Genomic DNA, 16780 nt, shown 5'->3' on the forward strand with positions numbered 1-16780 from the left:
ACACCCAGTGCCAGCCGAGTGTCCTGCCAGAGCGTTGTCATGCCCTGCCAGAGCCCTGTCCTGCCCTGCCCTGCCACAGCTCTGTCCTGCCACAGCCCTGCCACAGCCCTGCCCTGCCCTGCCACAGCCCTGTCACAGCCCTGTCCAGAGCAAAGGGCTGAGCTGCTGTGGGACACAGCAGGGGCAGGAAGGCCACACGTGGCTGCACTCCTGGCTCAGGAGCCCTCCCAAACCATGCTCCCCCACCTGCTTACGGTTTCCCTCATCCTCACTGGCTCCAGCACCGTGCTGCCCATCCAGCTGGGAACCCCTGCTCTCTCCTGCCCCAGCCTGGCCACCCCAGCCTGTTTTGGAGCCTGGCCACGAGGGACACGCCGCTGTCCCGGGTTTGGCAGAGAGCTCTGGGACAGGGCATGGCTGGAAGCTGAAAGGCAATGAGCTTGTCACGAGTCATTTACTGGGCAGGAGCAGGGCTGGGAGCGTGCCCGTTCCTCATCTCCCAGCTCCATGGGGTCACAGGTGAGCCTGAGCCCAGTCACTCTGCATGGGCCAGCAGGCTCAGACACGGCCAGCACAGGCAGGCCTGGCTCCCCTCTCAGTGCTTTCTGAAGGCTCCAGGCCTCACTGCCCTCCCCCAGGCTCAGCCCTTGCTCTCCAGCATTAATGGCTCACACTTCCACCTCTCCAACAGGCCAGATGCCCGTCCTCTGCCACACAGAGTGATTTCCCCCCCTGAGCTCCTCATTGCACCGTGTGTGCATTGCATCTCGCACCACTCACTGGTCCACTGGAGCCCAGAGCTCCCCTGCAGAGCCCTCACCCCATCCTGGCCGTGGTGCAGAGGCAGGGTCACCACACTTTGGCCAGCTCTCCTGGAAACGTGGGCAGCCTTGGGCAAAAGGGTGCTCCAATCAATCTGGGTACTGCTTTAACCGGGTTGTCGATTAAATACTAACCACAGGATGAGATCCTGGCCTGTCTCATGCCATGCTGGCAGCAGTACCAGACCAGCCATTATTTATTGATTAAATACTAACCACAGGATGAGATCCTGGCCTGTCTCATGCCACGCTGGCAGCAGTACCAGACCAGCCATTATTTATTGATTAAATACTAACCACAGGATGAGATCCTGGCCTGTCTCATGCCACGCTGGCAGCAGTACCAGACCAGCCATTATTTTATTATGACATTAAGTGGCACTGGTGATGCCAGGAGAAATGCAAGCACGCCCAGAAGGGTTCACGCCTTTATTGTGTCTGTCAGAGCACTGAAGGAGCAACTGGGTACTAATTTAACCAGGTTATTGATTAAATACTAACCACAGGATGAGATCCTGGCCTATCTCATGCCATGCTGGCAGCAGTACCAGACCAGCCATTATATTATTTATGTGCCATTATCACAAGTGGCACTGGTGATGCCAGGAGAAATGCAAGCACGCCCAGAAGGATTCACTCCTTTATTGTGTCTGTCAGAGCACTGAGGGAGCAACTGAAATTATCACAGACATCCTTTCAGTTCCTCCCAGATCTAATACAACACAAACTTGTTCATCTTGGATAACCACATCAAGTCATTAGCTTGTCAATAATTCACCTTGCACCAAGTGCCATGACTTGGCACGAAGCAGGCTGTGCTCTTCCTGTGGCCAAAACCTGAGCATCTCCTGGCCAGCCCATTTCCACTGTGCTGCTCCTCACAGACACACAGGGGTGGGCTGCCCCAGGCATGCAGAGCCAGCTTGCTCCCAAATCCTGCTCCATTCTACAGAAGAGACACCTGTGCACGGTGAGAGAAAAGAAGAAAAAAAAAGAAGGCATCACTGTAAATGGCCTCATGCTTTTAAAAACTCACCGTGGCAGGAGCAGGGATAGCTGAGAAATATTCCAATTAAACGAGCTCAGAGTTGCACCAGGAGCTCTACACCAGTAACTGGTCACACACATCAATTTTCACACCAGTCCAACTGCACCTGTGGCCTGCAGAGGATGTGAAATCTTGCTTTACACAAGCCTGTAGAAATTCAGCAATTCTGCCAATTTGCTAAAATAGAGCTCAGCTATGCAAAGCAGCAGAAGTCCCACAAAATCAGATGTACCTGGCAGAGTAGGAGGTGTAGAGGAGCAAGATTTTCAAGTGCTTGGAAAGCCTCCCTGTTTTGAGCCTGCAAAACTCAGCTGGACACTTCCCAGAAACAGCCTTGCAGAAGACTTCCACAGCTTTTACCAAGCGCCTATATAGGCTTTCATCCTTCCTGGCTCCAGAGAAAACCTGGATCAAAGCTGCACTCAGCCATCCCAAAGGGCTGAATCCAAATTCTCCAGCACCATGGCACCAAGCCCCAGCCAGGCAGCACTGGCTGCCCTGGAGACATGCCAGGGACATGCATTGGAAAGCACTTGCATGAATTTACATCATCACAACGCAAGAAATATACAGTTGTCATTGTCATTGAGGGCCCATGAGCTCACTGGGAAAGGAGGGGAAGGAAAAAGACACCTTACCACCTGCTCAGACACTTTCAACCAAAATTTGCAACAGCTCATAATCCTTAGGGAAGACACAGCACTCTTAGTTTGGGGCTTTTGGATGCTCAGGTGACTTCCTGGATTTATGGATCAGTTCCTTGTATCTCGCATCCAGAGGAGCCCAGGAGCATTTGGGAAGCCAAATGCAGCAGTTCAGGGCATGAAGCAACGTGGACAGGGTCAGCCTGTTTGGGGTGAGCAGCAGCCAGGAGCCAGCTGTACTAAGAGAAGCCCCCCTGCCTGCCCAGGAAACAAACCCTGGTTCTACTGCGTTTGTTGTGTATGTGGCCATCAGTGGTCTGCAGGAGACTGTAGGGTTTGGAGGAAAGCTGCAGCAGACGCTCACAAAATTGCTCTCCAAGTGCATCTTTAGCATGGCAAATGTCCCATTCCAGAGTAATTTCAGGGCCAGGGATTCACACCAAGGTGCAGTGCAGAGAGGGCTGTGTGCCCTGCAAGCCCAGCCCATGCAGGAAGGAAAAGCAGACACTCAGCTGAGCACCTCCCCTTCCCTCCTCATCCCGAGCTGTGAGAATCCCAGGAATTCTCCACATTCTCTGCTTCTGGACAGAAACTCCCTCTGGCCAGGACCATGAGGATGGCTACGGCATCACCAGCCCTTCAGCAATGGGGAGAAGGGGATGGCATCCATGCCATCCCCTTTTTAAAGTTCCTCTCAGCCCTGGCCCACAAGAGGGACCAGCTTTGGGCTCAGGTGGAGCTGTGCTGCCCACAGCAAGGCTCTGCTGTGCAGGGGGGTGCGTGGGGCAGGCATCCCAGCAATGTCAGCTATGCTGTGTCCTGCTCTGTGCCCCAAGGGTCAGCCCTGCAACCAAACAGGAAGCAGCACTCCCCTGGCCCCAGCGAGTGTGGGGGAGCACAAGGGAGGCAGGGCTGCAGGGGTGATGCTGCTGCTGTCCCAGCCCAGCACAGGCAGGCACAGGGGGCTTCCAGGGCATTCTCCCCACTGGGATCCCCACTCTCGGGCAGGCAGCATCCTCACTGCTTTGCAGGGTCATTTTCAAATCACTTGGGAAACAGAGGCAAAGCCCAGAGAGCAGCTATGGCAAAGGCAGCACTGAGAAAGGGGAGTTGAGGCAGCAGAGGGGATGGTGAGGGTCCCCCACCTTCAGCAGCAGTGACTAACTTGGAGCAAACTGAGACAGAGCACCTTGCCCCTAAACCAGGGATTGCATTAAAACTGTACAAACCTCAGGGTCAGCAGCTGCTTCACACCCTACACACAAAACTGCTGCTGCTTGCACCTGATGATCCCTCACTGTTGCTTTCTGTGCCCAAATAAACATTTTTGTTTTCTGGTTTCCCCGTGCCAGTATTCTGGGACTATTTTATGCCCTCAGGCAGGAGGGTGGCTGTGCTCTGTAAGGAGGACGTGCATCACTTCAGCTCCAGCCAGGCTGAAAGGAGCCCCCAGCACCCAGCCTGGCCAGAAATGCCCACAGCAATGCTGTGGCCCCTCCTGCTGCCAAGAACTTCCACGGCAAAGCACAGCACACCAGGGGAGGGCTTTGCACGTGGACAGCCATCCATCCAACCATCCTGGCACCCCCTCACAAATAAACAGACACTCAAAGTCTCTCTGGCAGATCTGATCTCCATGGCCTTTCATGACTTGCATCTCTCCTGTCTTACACCAGGTGAAGAAAGCCTGAGCACATGCCTCAAACACATCATTCACCATGAGAAACCATTATTGTACCCAATTCTGTGTCCTCTCACTGCCACTCAGAGCTGTACCTATGAATTTTCCAGACTGTGTTTGAGTTTATTCATACTGGGCAACAAGGACATTCTGGTGTTCTTATTTTTCCCCCCTTCAAGGGTTTACTTAAACCCTCAAAGTTGTGCCAGTCCTTCCACACTGAGGTGCAGTTCTGTGATTTTGGGGCTGGAAGTGCATTTGTTCAAAAGTCTCATCTTGGAAGGCAATGAAGGAAACTGCTGTTTATGAGAGCTCTTGATGACATAACAGTCGTGCTGTCCCAAACTGTCTGGACACAAGGTGAGCAAACCTAATGCCATAAAGGCCTTCCCATGTCATGCCCCAGTCACAACACTAACCCCCACGAAGAGGACAGGAGAACAGGTAGGAAAGCTGTGAGGAAAGGCCACAAACTATTTACACCCTGAAAGTCTGAAACAGAAGAGCCTCAAAATGTCTGTCCTTTGAAGGTGATACTCCTTATATGGGGATATGATCCTGCTCTCCTCCTCTGGTGAAAGAGAAACTGAGATTAAAGCAAGAGTCTGCATGAAGGGCTGAGAGGAGCAGAGCTCTGGTGCAGTTGCTCAGCCACAGGAGCAGCTTTGGTGCTTATGGGATCCCATCAGACCAGCAAAAAGACAGCTCATCCCTTACCCAATGTCCCTGCAAGTGCCTTCAGGCCCTTCAGGTTCAGGGTGCTGTTCCCAGGAGAGAGCCGTCTCTGGAGGACAGGCCAAGGTCTGGCCCCAGGACAGACCAAACCTGCAGCCAGCACACCCAGGGCCAGCTGGGCCCCAGGGGCTGTCCCCTGCTGAAGAGCAGCCAAGCTCCTGCTTTTATCAGCCTGGGGGCAGCGAGTTCTGGGGTGCATGGTTTGTTTGCTCCCCTCCTTCCCTGTGAACACTCGTGCTGCCCAGAGGCTGGGGAGCAGAAGAAAAGCTCCTCTCTTGGTCATGGGCCAAGCATTAAACAGCAAGGGTGTCCCATATCCTGGCTGCAAGGGAAGCCAGGTGATTTCATTAGCAGATCATAGCCCCTGACCTACTCACCCTGAAACAAGCTCACTGCTGGCCAGCCCCAGAGCTTGCTACTCTGCACCTCACCTTGCACGCTGCCGTTTAGCACTGACCTCCTGCCATATCCAGGCAGCACCTGAATTTTCATGCTGCTGAAACTCTTACACAAGCAGTAAAACCCTGAGGAACCTCTTGCACAAGTAGCCTATTGTTACTTTGTTATTGGGATTGACCAATGAGGAATTGCTCCCAGCCACTGCACGCTACAGTTCCCATCGGCTGCCACATCCCACATGCACCTTCCAGCCCATCCCTGCCCCACAGCCCAGGATGCAGCACTGTGAGCACACACACAGCCCCAGCACAGGGGGTGTCTGGGGACAACTGTGCTGCAACAGTGCCCTGTGCCACACTCAGCCTGCCAGCACCAGGCCCAGCTGACACAGAGAGGGGGACAGTGAAACACAGAGGTATCAATACACTGTGGGACAGGGTTGATGCAAGACAAAGCTGCAGGTGCAGGTGGAGGAGAAGGGCAGGCCCGGGATGGGAAGGGAAGGGGAAGGAGCAGCCTGGGCACACTCACCCTGATGCGCCGCATGGCCGTCACGATCTCCACGCGGCTGTTCGGCCGTGGCACATCCAGGCTCCCGATGTACTGCAAGGAAAGGAAGGAGATTAGTCCAGCTCCTACAGCCCTGGAAACCCCATGGGCCCAGCAGGGCCCCAGTGGTATCCACAGGGGGAACCCAGGGTCACTTCTGGGGAATGAGCAGCATTTTGCCTGCTGCACCTGAATGCCTGCATGCCTCCAGCCATGAAGCTGTTCCCTCACCACACCACTGCAAGCAGTCAAAAACCCTTTTTCTAGCAATAAAATCCCTTCAGCCGTCAGGCCAGCAGGACTCACTCCTGTAGGCCATGATCAAAGCACACAGGTATAAGCAAGTATCCCCTCGGTTGCCGTGAGTCATCCATTACAGACCTGGGTATTGGAATATCCCTAAAATAGCCGGCCCAACCTGTCCTGTGACAGGCCCTCCATTATTTAACTGCAGCCCTGCCAAAGCCTGGCTGTTTCTGCAGGAATGCTGAGCCTCCAGGCCAAGCCTCCAGAATAAAGGAGCCGCTTTGCTATTCAAAGGGGACCAAAGGCAGCGCCACTGCGACCCAGCACGGAGAGACGCGGAACAAAAACCTTTTTAAAAATAAAATGGAAGAGGGCAGATTCTGAAGAAGGATCAGAAAACAGACAAGCGATGAAAAGTCAATGCTGAGCGCTAAAAACGTGTCGTTAGAAGAAAAGCGTTTTGAGCCCATTTACTGGCCCTGTGTGCTCCCACGCTCCATCTCCACACAAGGGCTGACGTAACCTCGGCAGCGCGGCACGGGCACCACAGCCAGCGGGGCTCCTGCTCCTGGGGCATGGCCACAACCTCTGCTGGCACCGTGCAAGCCCAGGGGCTGCTTCCCAGCAGCACACCGACATGGGTGCCCAAGGGCCTGAACACAGGCAGAGGCTGCTCAGAGGGGTCATTTCCCTCCCAGCTCCCCGCACCGGGACTGCCACCTCCGAGGAGGGGTGGCACGGTGCAGGGGATGCATGACCAAAGCTGGGCTTTGTGTGTGAGCTGCCCCCGAGGGCCCTGTGGGACAGAAGCTCGGGGAGCCCCATGTTCCTGAGAGCCCTCCTTGCTAAGGCAGCTCAGCCAGGCCATCCCCAGCACACAGCCCCTGCCTGGGGGTCACACAGGCAGTGCCCAGTGACCCACAGGCCAGTCAGTGCTGAGAGGAGATGAGCAGAGAGAGGATATAAAAATAACCCCAAACAGCTGGCGTGTCCATCACGTGCCATGCAGGCTGCACGGTGCAGGGCAGCCTTACATAACTGGGAATTGCAGCCCAGGCCAGCCAGCCCCTCGGGGCCCTGCTGAGAGCACACAGCTCCCAGCAGTTCCCTGTCACAGCCCCTGCACGGAGTCTGCCACCCCTTCAAAGGGGCAGCTCATCTGAGAGAGGCATCTCAGACATCAGCACATCCCCTTCTCTGAGGTGAGGCCTGGAAACCATCAGGAAAAAGCAGGAGCTGAGGAGGAGGGCAGAGGCAGCTGGAGCCCTGGACCTGCAGCCACCAGGCAGGACCGAAGGAAGAAGCCCTGCCCCATCCTGCTCTGCCAGGCACACATCCCTATGGCACCTCCTCACTAAGCCTTCCCACGTCACTTTTCTGCCAGGGACCACCTGGGGAAGCAGGATTCTCATCCTATATGAGAAGGACAGACTTCTGCACCCAAAGGAAGCCTGTCTTCCTCCAGCTATTCCCAGCTGCATGAGATCACTGCCTGGAAATCCCTTTCCTTCCCCTGGGCTCTCCTTGCCCAGGCAGGTGCAGAACACAGCATGGCCAAGGCCAGGGCAGGCAGTGCCAGCTGGGCAGCAGAGCTGGCTGCCGTGGCCACAGGAATTCCAGCCATGCCAAGCTCCCTGGCTGCTCACCACAGCCCCATGGCCACAACGGAGTGAGTGTGTGAGCCCAGCAGGGCTGGGGTGCCCTGCAAGCACAACCAGTACCACCCTGGGCCAGGCACCACCTCTGCACTGGCCTCCTGAGAAACAGCATCAGCAGCAGGGTTGTGTTGATGCTGTCCTTTCTGTGCTCCAGCTCATGCCCACATGCACCCAAACTGAGGGGCACGGGTCACAGAGGCTGCAGGATTCACCACTGCTCCCCAGCCTGGTGTGCAGAGCTGCATCCTGCTGTATCCCACAGCCCCTGGTGCTCCCACCAGAGCCCACATCCACCCCAGCGTGGGCTCACTGCTCACAATGACCATGCTCACAGCTCCAAAAACACCCCCCTCTCCCTCCACTCTGCAGGAAGGTGTTTTTTACACATTTCACACAACTCAGCAGATAGACAAAGTCTCTCCAGATTATTTTTGCCTTCAGGGCAGAAATCACATGTGACAAGTGTGCTGCAGAAGAGTAACCCTTCACAATGTGGTGAATATCCCCCCAAAATGTGGACTTGGGGGTTGGTCTTTCAGCTGAACAACTTCCCAGGTGAGCTAGGGAATGGCCTGAGAAACCACCCATATTCAGCAGGGATGTGCAGGCAATGAGGGCTGCTCCTGCTCCACTCTCCTCCAGCCCTCCTACTCACAGCACCACTTTTAATTATAGGAATAGGTGTGGGAACAAGCAGGTGAGGCAAAGACAAGGATAAGCAAGGCAGCCAGAGCCTGCACAGTGCAATACTTCCCACCCACCCCAGCCCTGAGACTGAGCTCCCTCTCTGCCAGAGCAGGAGCTCAGAGACCCCCGAGCATGGGCACTGCCAGGCACAGATTCCTGCCCTCCTTTAACACACAGGAGCCCCCAGCGAGGTGCCAGGCACACAGAGGGGGTCCCAGCCCTGCAGGGCCATGGTCAGGCCAGCATCCGTGCCAGCCAGCTCACCCCAAGGCATAGGGAGGCAGGAAGGACAAAGGAAGGTGCCCGAGACAAAAGGGAACAAATTAAAGCTGTGCAAAAGAGCTGACAAAGAAAATAAACCCGTGAAAGAACCCACCCTCCCCAAGCCCCACAAGCCAAGGGGAAGAACACATGTAAGTAAAGGATGTGGCTTTTCCAAATAATCCCCTCCAGATCCACGGCCCCACCGCCCTGCCAAGGGATGGAGGGACAGAACCGGAGTCCCCCACCCACACCCAAGAGCCAAGGGGGACCAGGGGGTCACAAATCCCCTCGGGCTGTCCTGGGCAGCCCCCTCCTCCCCTGCTCAATTAGGGGAAGAAAGGCCACCCCTGGGTGAATGGGCAGCCCCACAAAGGCAGGCCCAGCCCTCACTCTGCCAAGGCCAGCGCTGCTCGAGCCTGTGGTGCCACCTCTTTTGTAGAGAGCCTCTGGTCCTTCACATGTCTCCCTCTGTGTTGGGATCCAGCCTTCCATCCATCCATCCTTGCAGGGCCCCAAAAGGGCATCCGTCCCATGCTGTGGGAGGTGGCAGCACCCTCAGGCCTCTCAGCAGCCACAGGGACTCTGCCTGCTCTCCCCTCCCCATGCAAACAGGCTCTCAGTGGGCAGAGACACACAGCCTGCACCGCTGCACCCTCTGCCCACGGCTCACAAAAGATCTGCCCAGTTCTGGGAAATGCCAGGGAAAAAAAAAATTTGTTTTTTAAACAGAAAACAAAGGGGAGCACTTTGCCAAAGCACTGTTTGCACAAGTCACTCAGTTTCTCGTTTTTCCTCGAGGCTGTTGAATACTGCTCATTTTCTGCTCTGTCAGAAACGAATTTTCTTGAGAAGTTGCTTTTTCTGCGGCAGCAGGTGGCAGATATTTTGGGAAACCGAAGGCCAACCGCATCGCTGCCGGGGAACACCTTGCAAGGGGCGTTGATGGGCTCACTGGAGGCAGAGGTGGGCAGCCAAAGCCTCCTGGGGAGGAGATGCCTCCTTCCTGCTGCTGCCAGCCCAGCTCTGCGTGCAAAGGTCAGGGCTGAATCATCCCCGGCTCACAGGGAGCCTGCCCTGGCTGCTGCTGGTTCCCAGCTCCCACAGAGGCACAGATGGGAGCCACTCCTTCTCTCTCTGCAGGCGGGCAGTGGGAGGGGACACACTGGCACCAGCCCTCAGGGCCAGGAGGGGTTACCAGAGGCACCAGCAGCCAGCAGGGAGTGCCAGATGCAGGGCACAAGGGTCCCCAGGTTCCTACGGAGCCCAGGGTGGTGTGAGGCTGCACCAGGTACAGGGACATTGACCCTGCCACATGTGCCACAAAGTGAGGGACAAAGTGCTCAGGCACCAGTGTGAAAGCTCCCCATTTCCCCAGCATGGGGAACACCCAGTCTGCCTGCAGTGTGTCTGATAAGGGTTTCTCCCCAGGCTGTGCTGTCAGGGAAAGCAGGCAGAAGCCCATTCCCAGGGTTCTGGCTGTGCCACTGCTCCTGCTCTCCAGCTGCCCGGGGAGCCAAGGCTCTGGGCTGGCACTGCCCTGCCCCTCAGGAACTCCCCGCCTGCCTGGTGCACAGGGGGAAGCTTACTCACACTGTGCTGGTGCAGAGGCCAAAAGGGATGGAAAATTCACAATGCCAGCCGACTTTAATGGAAAAAGGCCCTGGCTTCCATTCCAAGCTGGGCACCTCAGCCTTGCCCAGTTCCTCCCTGAGCAGAGCTCTGCACCCCAAGGACAACAGATCCAGCCTGGGCAGCCTGAGGCCATGTGTCAGAGCCATGCAGCTGGACACTGGGCATGGACACAGCAGGGACCTCACAGCAGGCAGGCAGAGCCCCCAAGGACAGTCAGTTTTGGGCGGTTTCACTCAATTTTGGGTTGGTTTCAGTCAGTTTAGGGTGGATTTCACCTGGTTTTGGGTCAGTTTCACTAAATTTGGGGTGGGTTTCACTCAATTTCAGGTATTTTCACTCCATTTTGGGTTGTTTTCATTCAGTTTTGGGTGGTTTCAGGTGGATTTCACTCCGTTTTGTGCCCATGAGCTTGCTGGTCCCAGCAGCACTTGCCCTGCTTAGGAGCTGCCCCAGGCTCAAGTGCCAGAGACACCGAGCTCTGGGGGCCCCAGGACACTCACCACAGCCACTCTGCCCTCCCAGCAGCCAAACCAGGGCTCACCTGAACAGGGGAGACACCTGTGATGGTGCAGCAGGGCCAGCAGGAGCTGAGGGATGAAGCTTTTCCAGGCAGTGCAGCAGGACTGTCCATTGCTGTGTTTCCATCCTGCCCAGGCAGGCTGTCCCACATTGGGCCTGAGCCTCCTGCTCCTGCACCCAGCCCCAGCAGGCTGTGCCAGCCCAGAGCGCTGCAGAAAGCTGGGCTGGCAGCATCCCACGGCACCCCTGGGCACCTGCAGAGCCCACGGCCCGGCCCCACAGCCTGGCACACAGGGCTTTGGCACAGCCAGGCGGAGTTTTCCTTGCTAAGAGCTCCACTAAGCAGCCCAGGAAGCGACTCCACAAGTACGGCAGAAACGTGCCACTGTTTCAGAGGAGAACCTTTGCAGAATTGGGAAGGTTATTTATAGCCTGGGGCCAGCAATCCCGGGCTCAGGCTCACTGCAGCTCAGCTCTGGGCTGAGCAGCCCGACAGAGCACACAGAGCTGCCAGGACAAACAGCCCCCAGAGAGAGCTGCCAGCTCCCTCCCAGCCAGCCAGCCTGCTGCACAGCACCACACAACCTGTCTCTTGGTTCCCAGCCCTCCAGGAAAGCGACCCTTGCTGGCAAGGGAGCCTGGAGCAGTGGAGGAGAAGTGAACACCTCGATCAGGGCTGCCTGCAATTCAGTTCACTTCCAATGCTGTTATTTGCAGCCCCAACGTACATAAAAATATACACACGGGTGGAAACACACATGTACTCCCTGCTCAGTGCCCACCTGAGGCTATAATCGTTTCCCTGACACAGGATTTTGCTTTGGAGCAACTGGCAGTGCCTGCTGGTGCTCGCAGCCCCTGGGAGGTGGCAGGCAGGTGGGCTGCAGAGGTTCAGAGGAAGGGACATCATGGATCAGACTAAAGTCTCCTCCATGTCCCATCTCCAAACATAGACAGCAGCAGATGCTCAGTTCAACTCCAGTTTCCCACGCACGGAAGCAGAGAAAAGCACTGACAAAAATGAGAGAAAGTGCCTGGTTGCCAAGACCGCTTAAGGGAAAAAAAATCCACCCCACCAGCCAAACACCAAAACCCCACCTGCTGCACAGAACAGCAATGCTCCTGAACCTCCAGTCCAACCTTTACCTGCAAGCAGGTCTGGTGCCAGGAACAGCAGGTTCCAGCACGTGGGATGCCCAGGCAGTCCCAGACCACAAGCACTGGTCCACCAAGGGCTGAGATGTGTTTGGGCAGTCACTGCTCCCCGTGCCTGCACAGAGGGTCCTCACAGCCACCTGCCCCTTCTCTGGAAACCATGCACACCAAGGCACTGCAAAGGGATTCATGGGGCTGAGGGAGTAACAGCTCTTTCCAAATAATGGGCATTTGGCAGGTGGGACCTGGCTCTGGACACAAGACCCCTGGGGCAGGTGGGACCTGGCTCAGGACACAAGACCCCTGGGGCAGGAGGGAAAGCCCAGGCCAGCAGCAGCCCCCAGGAGAGGGACAGTAACAACTTCCCTGAGCAAAGCCAGCAGCACCCAGCACTCCCAGAGACCAGGAGTGCAGTGCCAGGCTGCACTGCCCCACTCCATTCCCTCTGCCTGCTGCTCTCTCTGGAGCCCTTGGGGGAGCCTGAGTCACAATTTCCGAACACACAGAATTGCTGGTGTTGCACAAGGCGGCCCTTGGGTTTTGTCCTGCAGCACCAGGGCTTTGGGAAGATAAGGAGTAAGCTCACATCCCGCTCCTTCTCATGGAGGTGGAGGAGAACAAGAGATATCTTTCCTCTCTACATCTCTGTTTATTTAACCAGAAAACCATTGCACAAGTGGGAATTTCTGTCCATTCCCCTTGCACCACGCTGCAGCTCCCAGTTCTTTCATCCAAATGTTTCAGCTAACCCAAGAGGCCAGGCTTTTGATTTTAATCAACAATTCAGATGGCAAGACACAGAAGAAAACAAACATCCTGCCTCCCGTTGGAGCCAGCTCCTCTGATTCCCTGCAGCCTGACCAAGGCATTTCAGGGATACAGCCAGGTTTGGTGCCAAGAGAAGTGGCCAATGAAAACAGATCCAAAAGTGTGAAATGCATTACTGTTCCTAAAAAGATGGAGTGGGATTTTCCATCTCTTGGGTTTACCTCCAGAAAATGGATTAACATAATCCTTAGGGACACTCTGCTCTGCCTCGGTGACCCTGTGCCAGCACATGTGGCTGCAAGTGGCTCCAGCGGGGACAAGAGGCACGAGCCTTGCGATGGCATCACAGCTCAAGGGACAGCACCACTCGCCTCACATCACGTCCACCACCCTTTGCCTGACAAAGGTTCAGATTCTGCCTGACTGTGGCCACCCAGTCACCCGGGATGGCAAGACTCCCTCGGGAGAGGGACAAAGGGGACAACAGCACTGATGCCAGCTGCTGCTGAAGGACCAAAGCATGCATTGCACCCACCACACGTGCCACTTAGAGACAGCAGTAGGTCCAAGTGTAAAAATACAATAAAAAATTAAAGCAATAAATCAGTGCACACTGCTTCAGGCCCACACTACCCCCCTGCAGGGAGCCCCAAGCAAGTTCATCAGGAATGTCAGGCTGCTGGAGCAAAGAGCACTGCTCCAGTGCTGAGCTGGAACACCGGGATCCCCGCTGCCCGCACTATCAGCTACCCCAGGAGGATTTGAGGAGACAGCCACTCAAGTCCTGACATCCCAGACAAGCATTTTTCTCGTTCAATCTTCCCCCAAAGTTCTGCTCTAAATCAGAGCTCCACATTTTTGTGACTCGTGCTGGGTGCCTGACTGCAACAAGAGCTGTGCGGGTGTAAGAGCCTGGGATTCTTGGGGATAAAAGGAAGTAAAGGAATGTAAGCATTTAATTAATCTTGAGCAATCTAATAAAAGGATAGAGTAATTGCCTCAGCCATCTGCATTCTGTATCTGACATCGAGGGCTGCTGGTGAAACCCGGGAATTGGGAAGCCGGGTTTGGTACGGATTGCGCTTGGCAATAGCGCGTGCCACCAGATACCAAATAAGAGCAAGAGGAGCTAACAAAGGCTAATATTGCAGTGCACTAACGCAGTCAGACCAGCAGCGTGGAGCAGAGACGAGCCATGAGCACACCCAGGGGCTGCTGATGCCCTGCCCCACTGCCCAGCCTCCCAGCCGGGTCCCCGAAGCTAGCACGGCACAGGCACACGGGATGTAGAAGGGGAGATGCTCTGCAGCCACCGGCAGTGAGGGGTGAGCAGGTGCTGGCAGAAAAGCAGCAAGGCTCCAATCACTCAGGAGCAAAAGGCTGCGAAGTTGAGCTCGAACAGCCTTTCCCAGAGTTGCAAGGCAGGTTTAAGTTTGCTCCACAAACAACTGTTTTGCTCTGTGCAGCACAGTGCCTGCCATCGGGCAGGTGATGGCCTCTGCAGAGGAACCCTCCCGCCCCGAGAAAAGGCGGAAAATAACACTTCGACACCTTCCTACGAGCGCAGCCTTTGCCCCGAGGGCATGGCACACAATTATATGCCAAATTTTCTTCCCCTGACAGCACATGTTCTCCGAAGACAACAGCGTGTGACAGACGCCTGCCTGCCTTCCTGCCGCTCGTTTTACACCAGGCTTTCCTCCTAAGTCAACCTCACTTGAGTACCCCCGTCAGCATGATAACCGTATTCCCCAAGAGAAGAAAAAACGGGACAGAATTTTGTGTTTTTCCTTTCCAACTCTCCTGGCCAGCTCCTTCCCAGTTTCCTGATGGCCAGCGTGCCTTGCTCGGTAGCTTGGCTTTTGCCAGCCTGCTGCGAGATGGCAAGCGCCAGCCTGCGGGGAGCCACAGCCGACGTGGAGCGAGAGAATGAAAAGTCCCAACGGAAAAGAAAAGATAAAAAGCCAAGAGTTCCGTGCCAAATCCACCAGCGAGGACGGTTTATGTGTGTAAAGAGGAATGGCAAGCGTTTATTTCGGGTGCGTGCCCCTGACCGCTTGCACCGCCCATGGCACACAGTCCATGGGGCTGCTCACAGCACGGCAGCACCAGGCTCCGGGGCACCCTGCAGACCCCACAGCCGTGCCCATCCCGGCGCACTGCCCGCAGCGCTGGAGCCGCAGAGCACAGCCCGAGCCCTCCGCTCCTCCCTGCCGGGCAAGAGGCACACGGACCCGCTTTGGGGAGCGGCGTCCCCGGGCAACACCACGCGGAGCCCCGGAGGGATGAGGGCCGGGGAGGGATGCCGGGGGGAAGCAGGAGGGTGACCCCACTCCAGCCTGACCCGTCCCACCAGTCCGGGCATCCCTGCCGTACAGGCGGGAAGCCTCGCCCGACTCCGCGGCGGAGTTTAGGGGAGACCAGGTAACGCCAAGGGGAAGGGCTCCGGGGAAAGCAGAAAACCCCCGCAGCTATGTCAAAAGAGAGCTGGGAACCCGGGCATCCCGGAGCGCCGGGGCACAGCGCCGGGCAGCGACCCCCGCGGCTCTCCCGCGCCCGCCGCCCACCTTGGCCTCGAAGCAGATGCCGTGCTGGAAGGCGTCCTCGTTGTGCAGGGGGATGCGCAGGTCGTGCCGGTCGTCCACCAGGTTGTACTTGGACTTGGCGGGCATGGCGGCCCCGCGGCCGGGCAGCCCTGCAGCGCGCCCGGCCCTGCCGCCGGCCCGGCCCGCCCCGCCCGGCCCCGGGGCGGGGACGCGCCCGCGCGGAGCGAGCGGGGCGGGGGCGAGGCTGCGCCCCCCTCACGGGCACCGGCACCGGCACCGGCACCGGCAGCGGAGCGAGCGGGGCGGGGGCGAGGCTGCGCTCCCCTCACCGGCACCGGCACCGGCAGCGGAGCGAGCGGGGCGGGGGCGAGGCTGCGCCCCCCTCACGGGCACCGGCACCGGGGCGAGCGGGGCGGGGGCGAGGCTGCGCCCCCCTCACGGGCACCGGCACCGGCCCCGGAGCGGGCGGCGGGGGCTCCGTGCCCCTCCCCGGCACCGGCACCGCTGACACCCGGTGCGCGGGGCCGGGCTTGCGCCCCGCCGCCAAACTTCAAATGCATGGGAAACCGAGGAAGGGATAACGGGGAACGGTGCCTCGGGAGCGGCTCGGAGGGTGGGCAGCGCCGGCCGCCCCCCGGCCGCACATGGCGCCCATTCCTCCGGGCCGGGGAGCCGCGCCAGGGAGCTCCGCACGCGAATCTTTGTCTCAGCGCCGGACACGGTGGAAACCAAGCACGCTGGAAGTGGAAAATCTCCGTCTTGCGCTTAAAGAAAGAGCAGCTCTTGAGACCAGATCCCCAGCCCTACTGGGCCCTCCCTTACCAATGTCCCGAAAGCTGTGAATATGCTTCCCACCCACCAAAAGCAGCCCAGAGCTGTTCTCCAGATGTTCGGGGAGCAACTCACATAGATCTGACCTCAAGTCCAGGCTGTTGCATCCCTTACCCCCATACACACAGAGCACTCTAAGGTCGGGCTCCATCCTTCTGTGCTTGGATACCCACGGATGCTGCAGAGATCATCTCCCCACGTGTGCCTGAAGAGCCAACACGGGCCTCAGGGGCACTCTTCTCCACAAGAGAACCACAATTCCCAAAGTCCTTGCCCTGCCATGCTTGCATGTTCCTACAGCCAGAGCCCACTTCCCTCAGGGTTCCAAATGACTGCAGTGCAAAGAGCAGCACTGATTGTTGATCCTTCCCCGGGCAGAACAGACCCAGGGCCATTGATTTTTCAGCCCGAATCGATGTGCTGAAACTTGAGTTTATACGACAGTTCAGTGCCAGCCGCAGCACTTCAGCCACATCTGAAAAATGTATTGTTCCACTGGGTGGACTCCCCACCACCCCCAGGGGCTCTGCTGACAGTCTGGGCACAGACAAGTGTATGACAAGCTGAGAAATCCCTGTGCTCCATCGTGCCACGGGA

General features: G+C 57.1%; 1 protein-coding gene across 3 annotated transcripts in view; it reads right to left on the minus strand.

The window, feature by feature from the left end:
- NOS1AP (nitric oxide synthase 1 adaptor protein) overlaps positions 1 to 15527 on the minus strand; it is a 42936-nt gene extending 27409 nt beyond the window's left edge. For all 3 annotated transcript variants that reach the window (XM_059478338.1, XM_059478340.1, XM_059478339.1), the window contains exons 1-2: positions 15374 to 15527; positions 5860 to 5931 (exon numbers count right to left, since the gene is read on the minus strand). In XM_059478338.1, coding sequence (XP_059334321.1) covers positions 5860 to 5931; positions 15374 to 15478 — 177 coding nt within the window. In that variant the 5' untranslated portion in view covers positions 15479 to 15527. The remainder of the gene's footprint in view (positions 1 to 5859; positions 5932 to 15373) is intronic.
- Between the last annotated feature and the right edge of the window lie 1253 nt (positions 15528 to 16780).

The sequence above is a fragment of the Ammospiza nelsoni genome, chromosome 9, assembly GCF_027579445.1.
Source record: "Ammospiza nelsoni isolate bAmmNel1 chromosome 9, bAmmNel1.pri, whole genome shotgun sequence".
NCBI classification, from domain to species: domain Eukaryota; kingdom Metazoa; phylum Chordata; class Aves; order Passeriformes; family Passerellidae; genus Ammospiza; species Ammospiza nelsoni.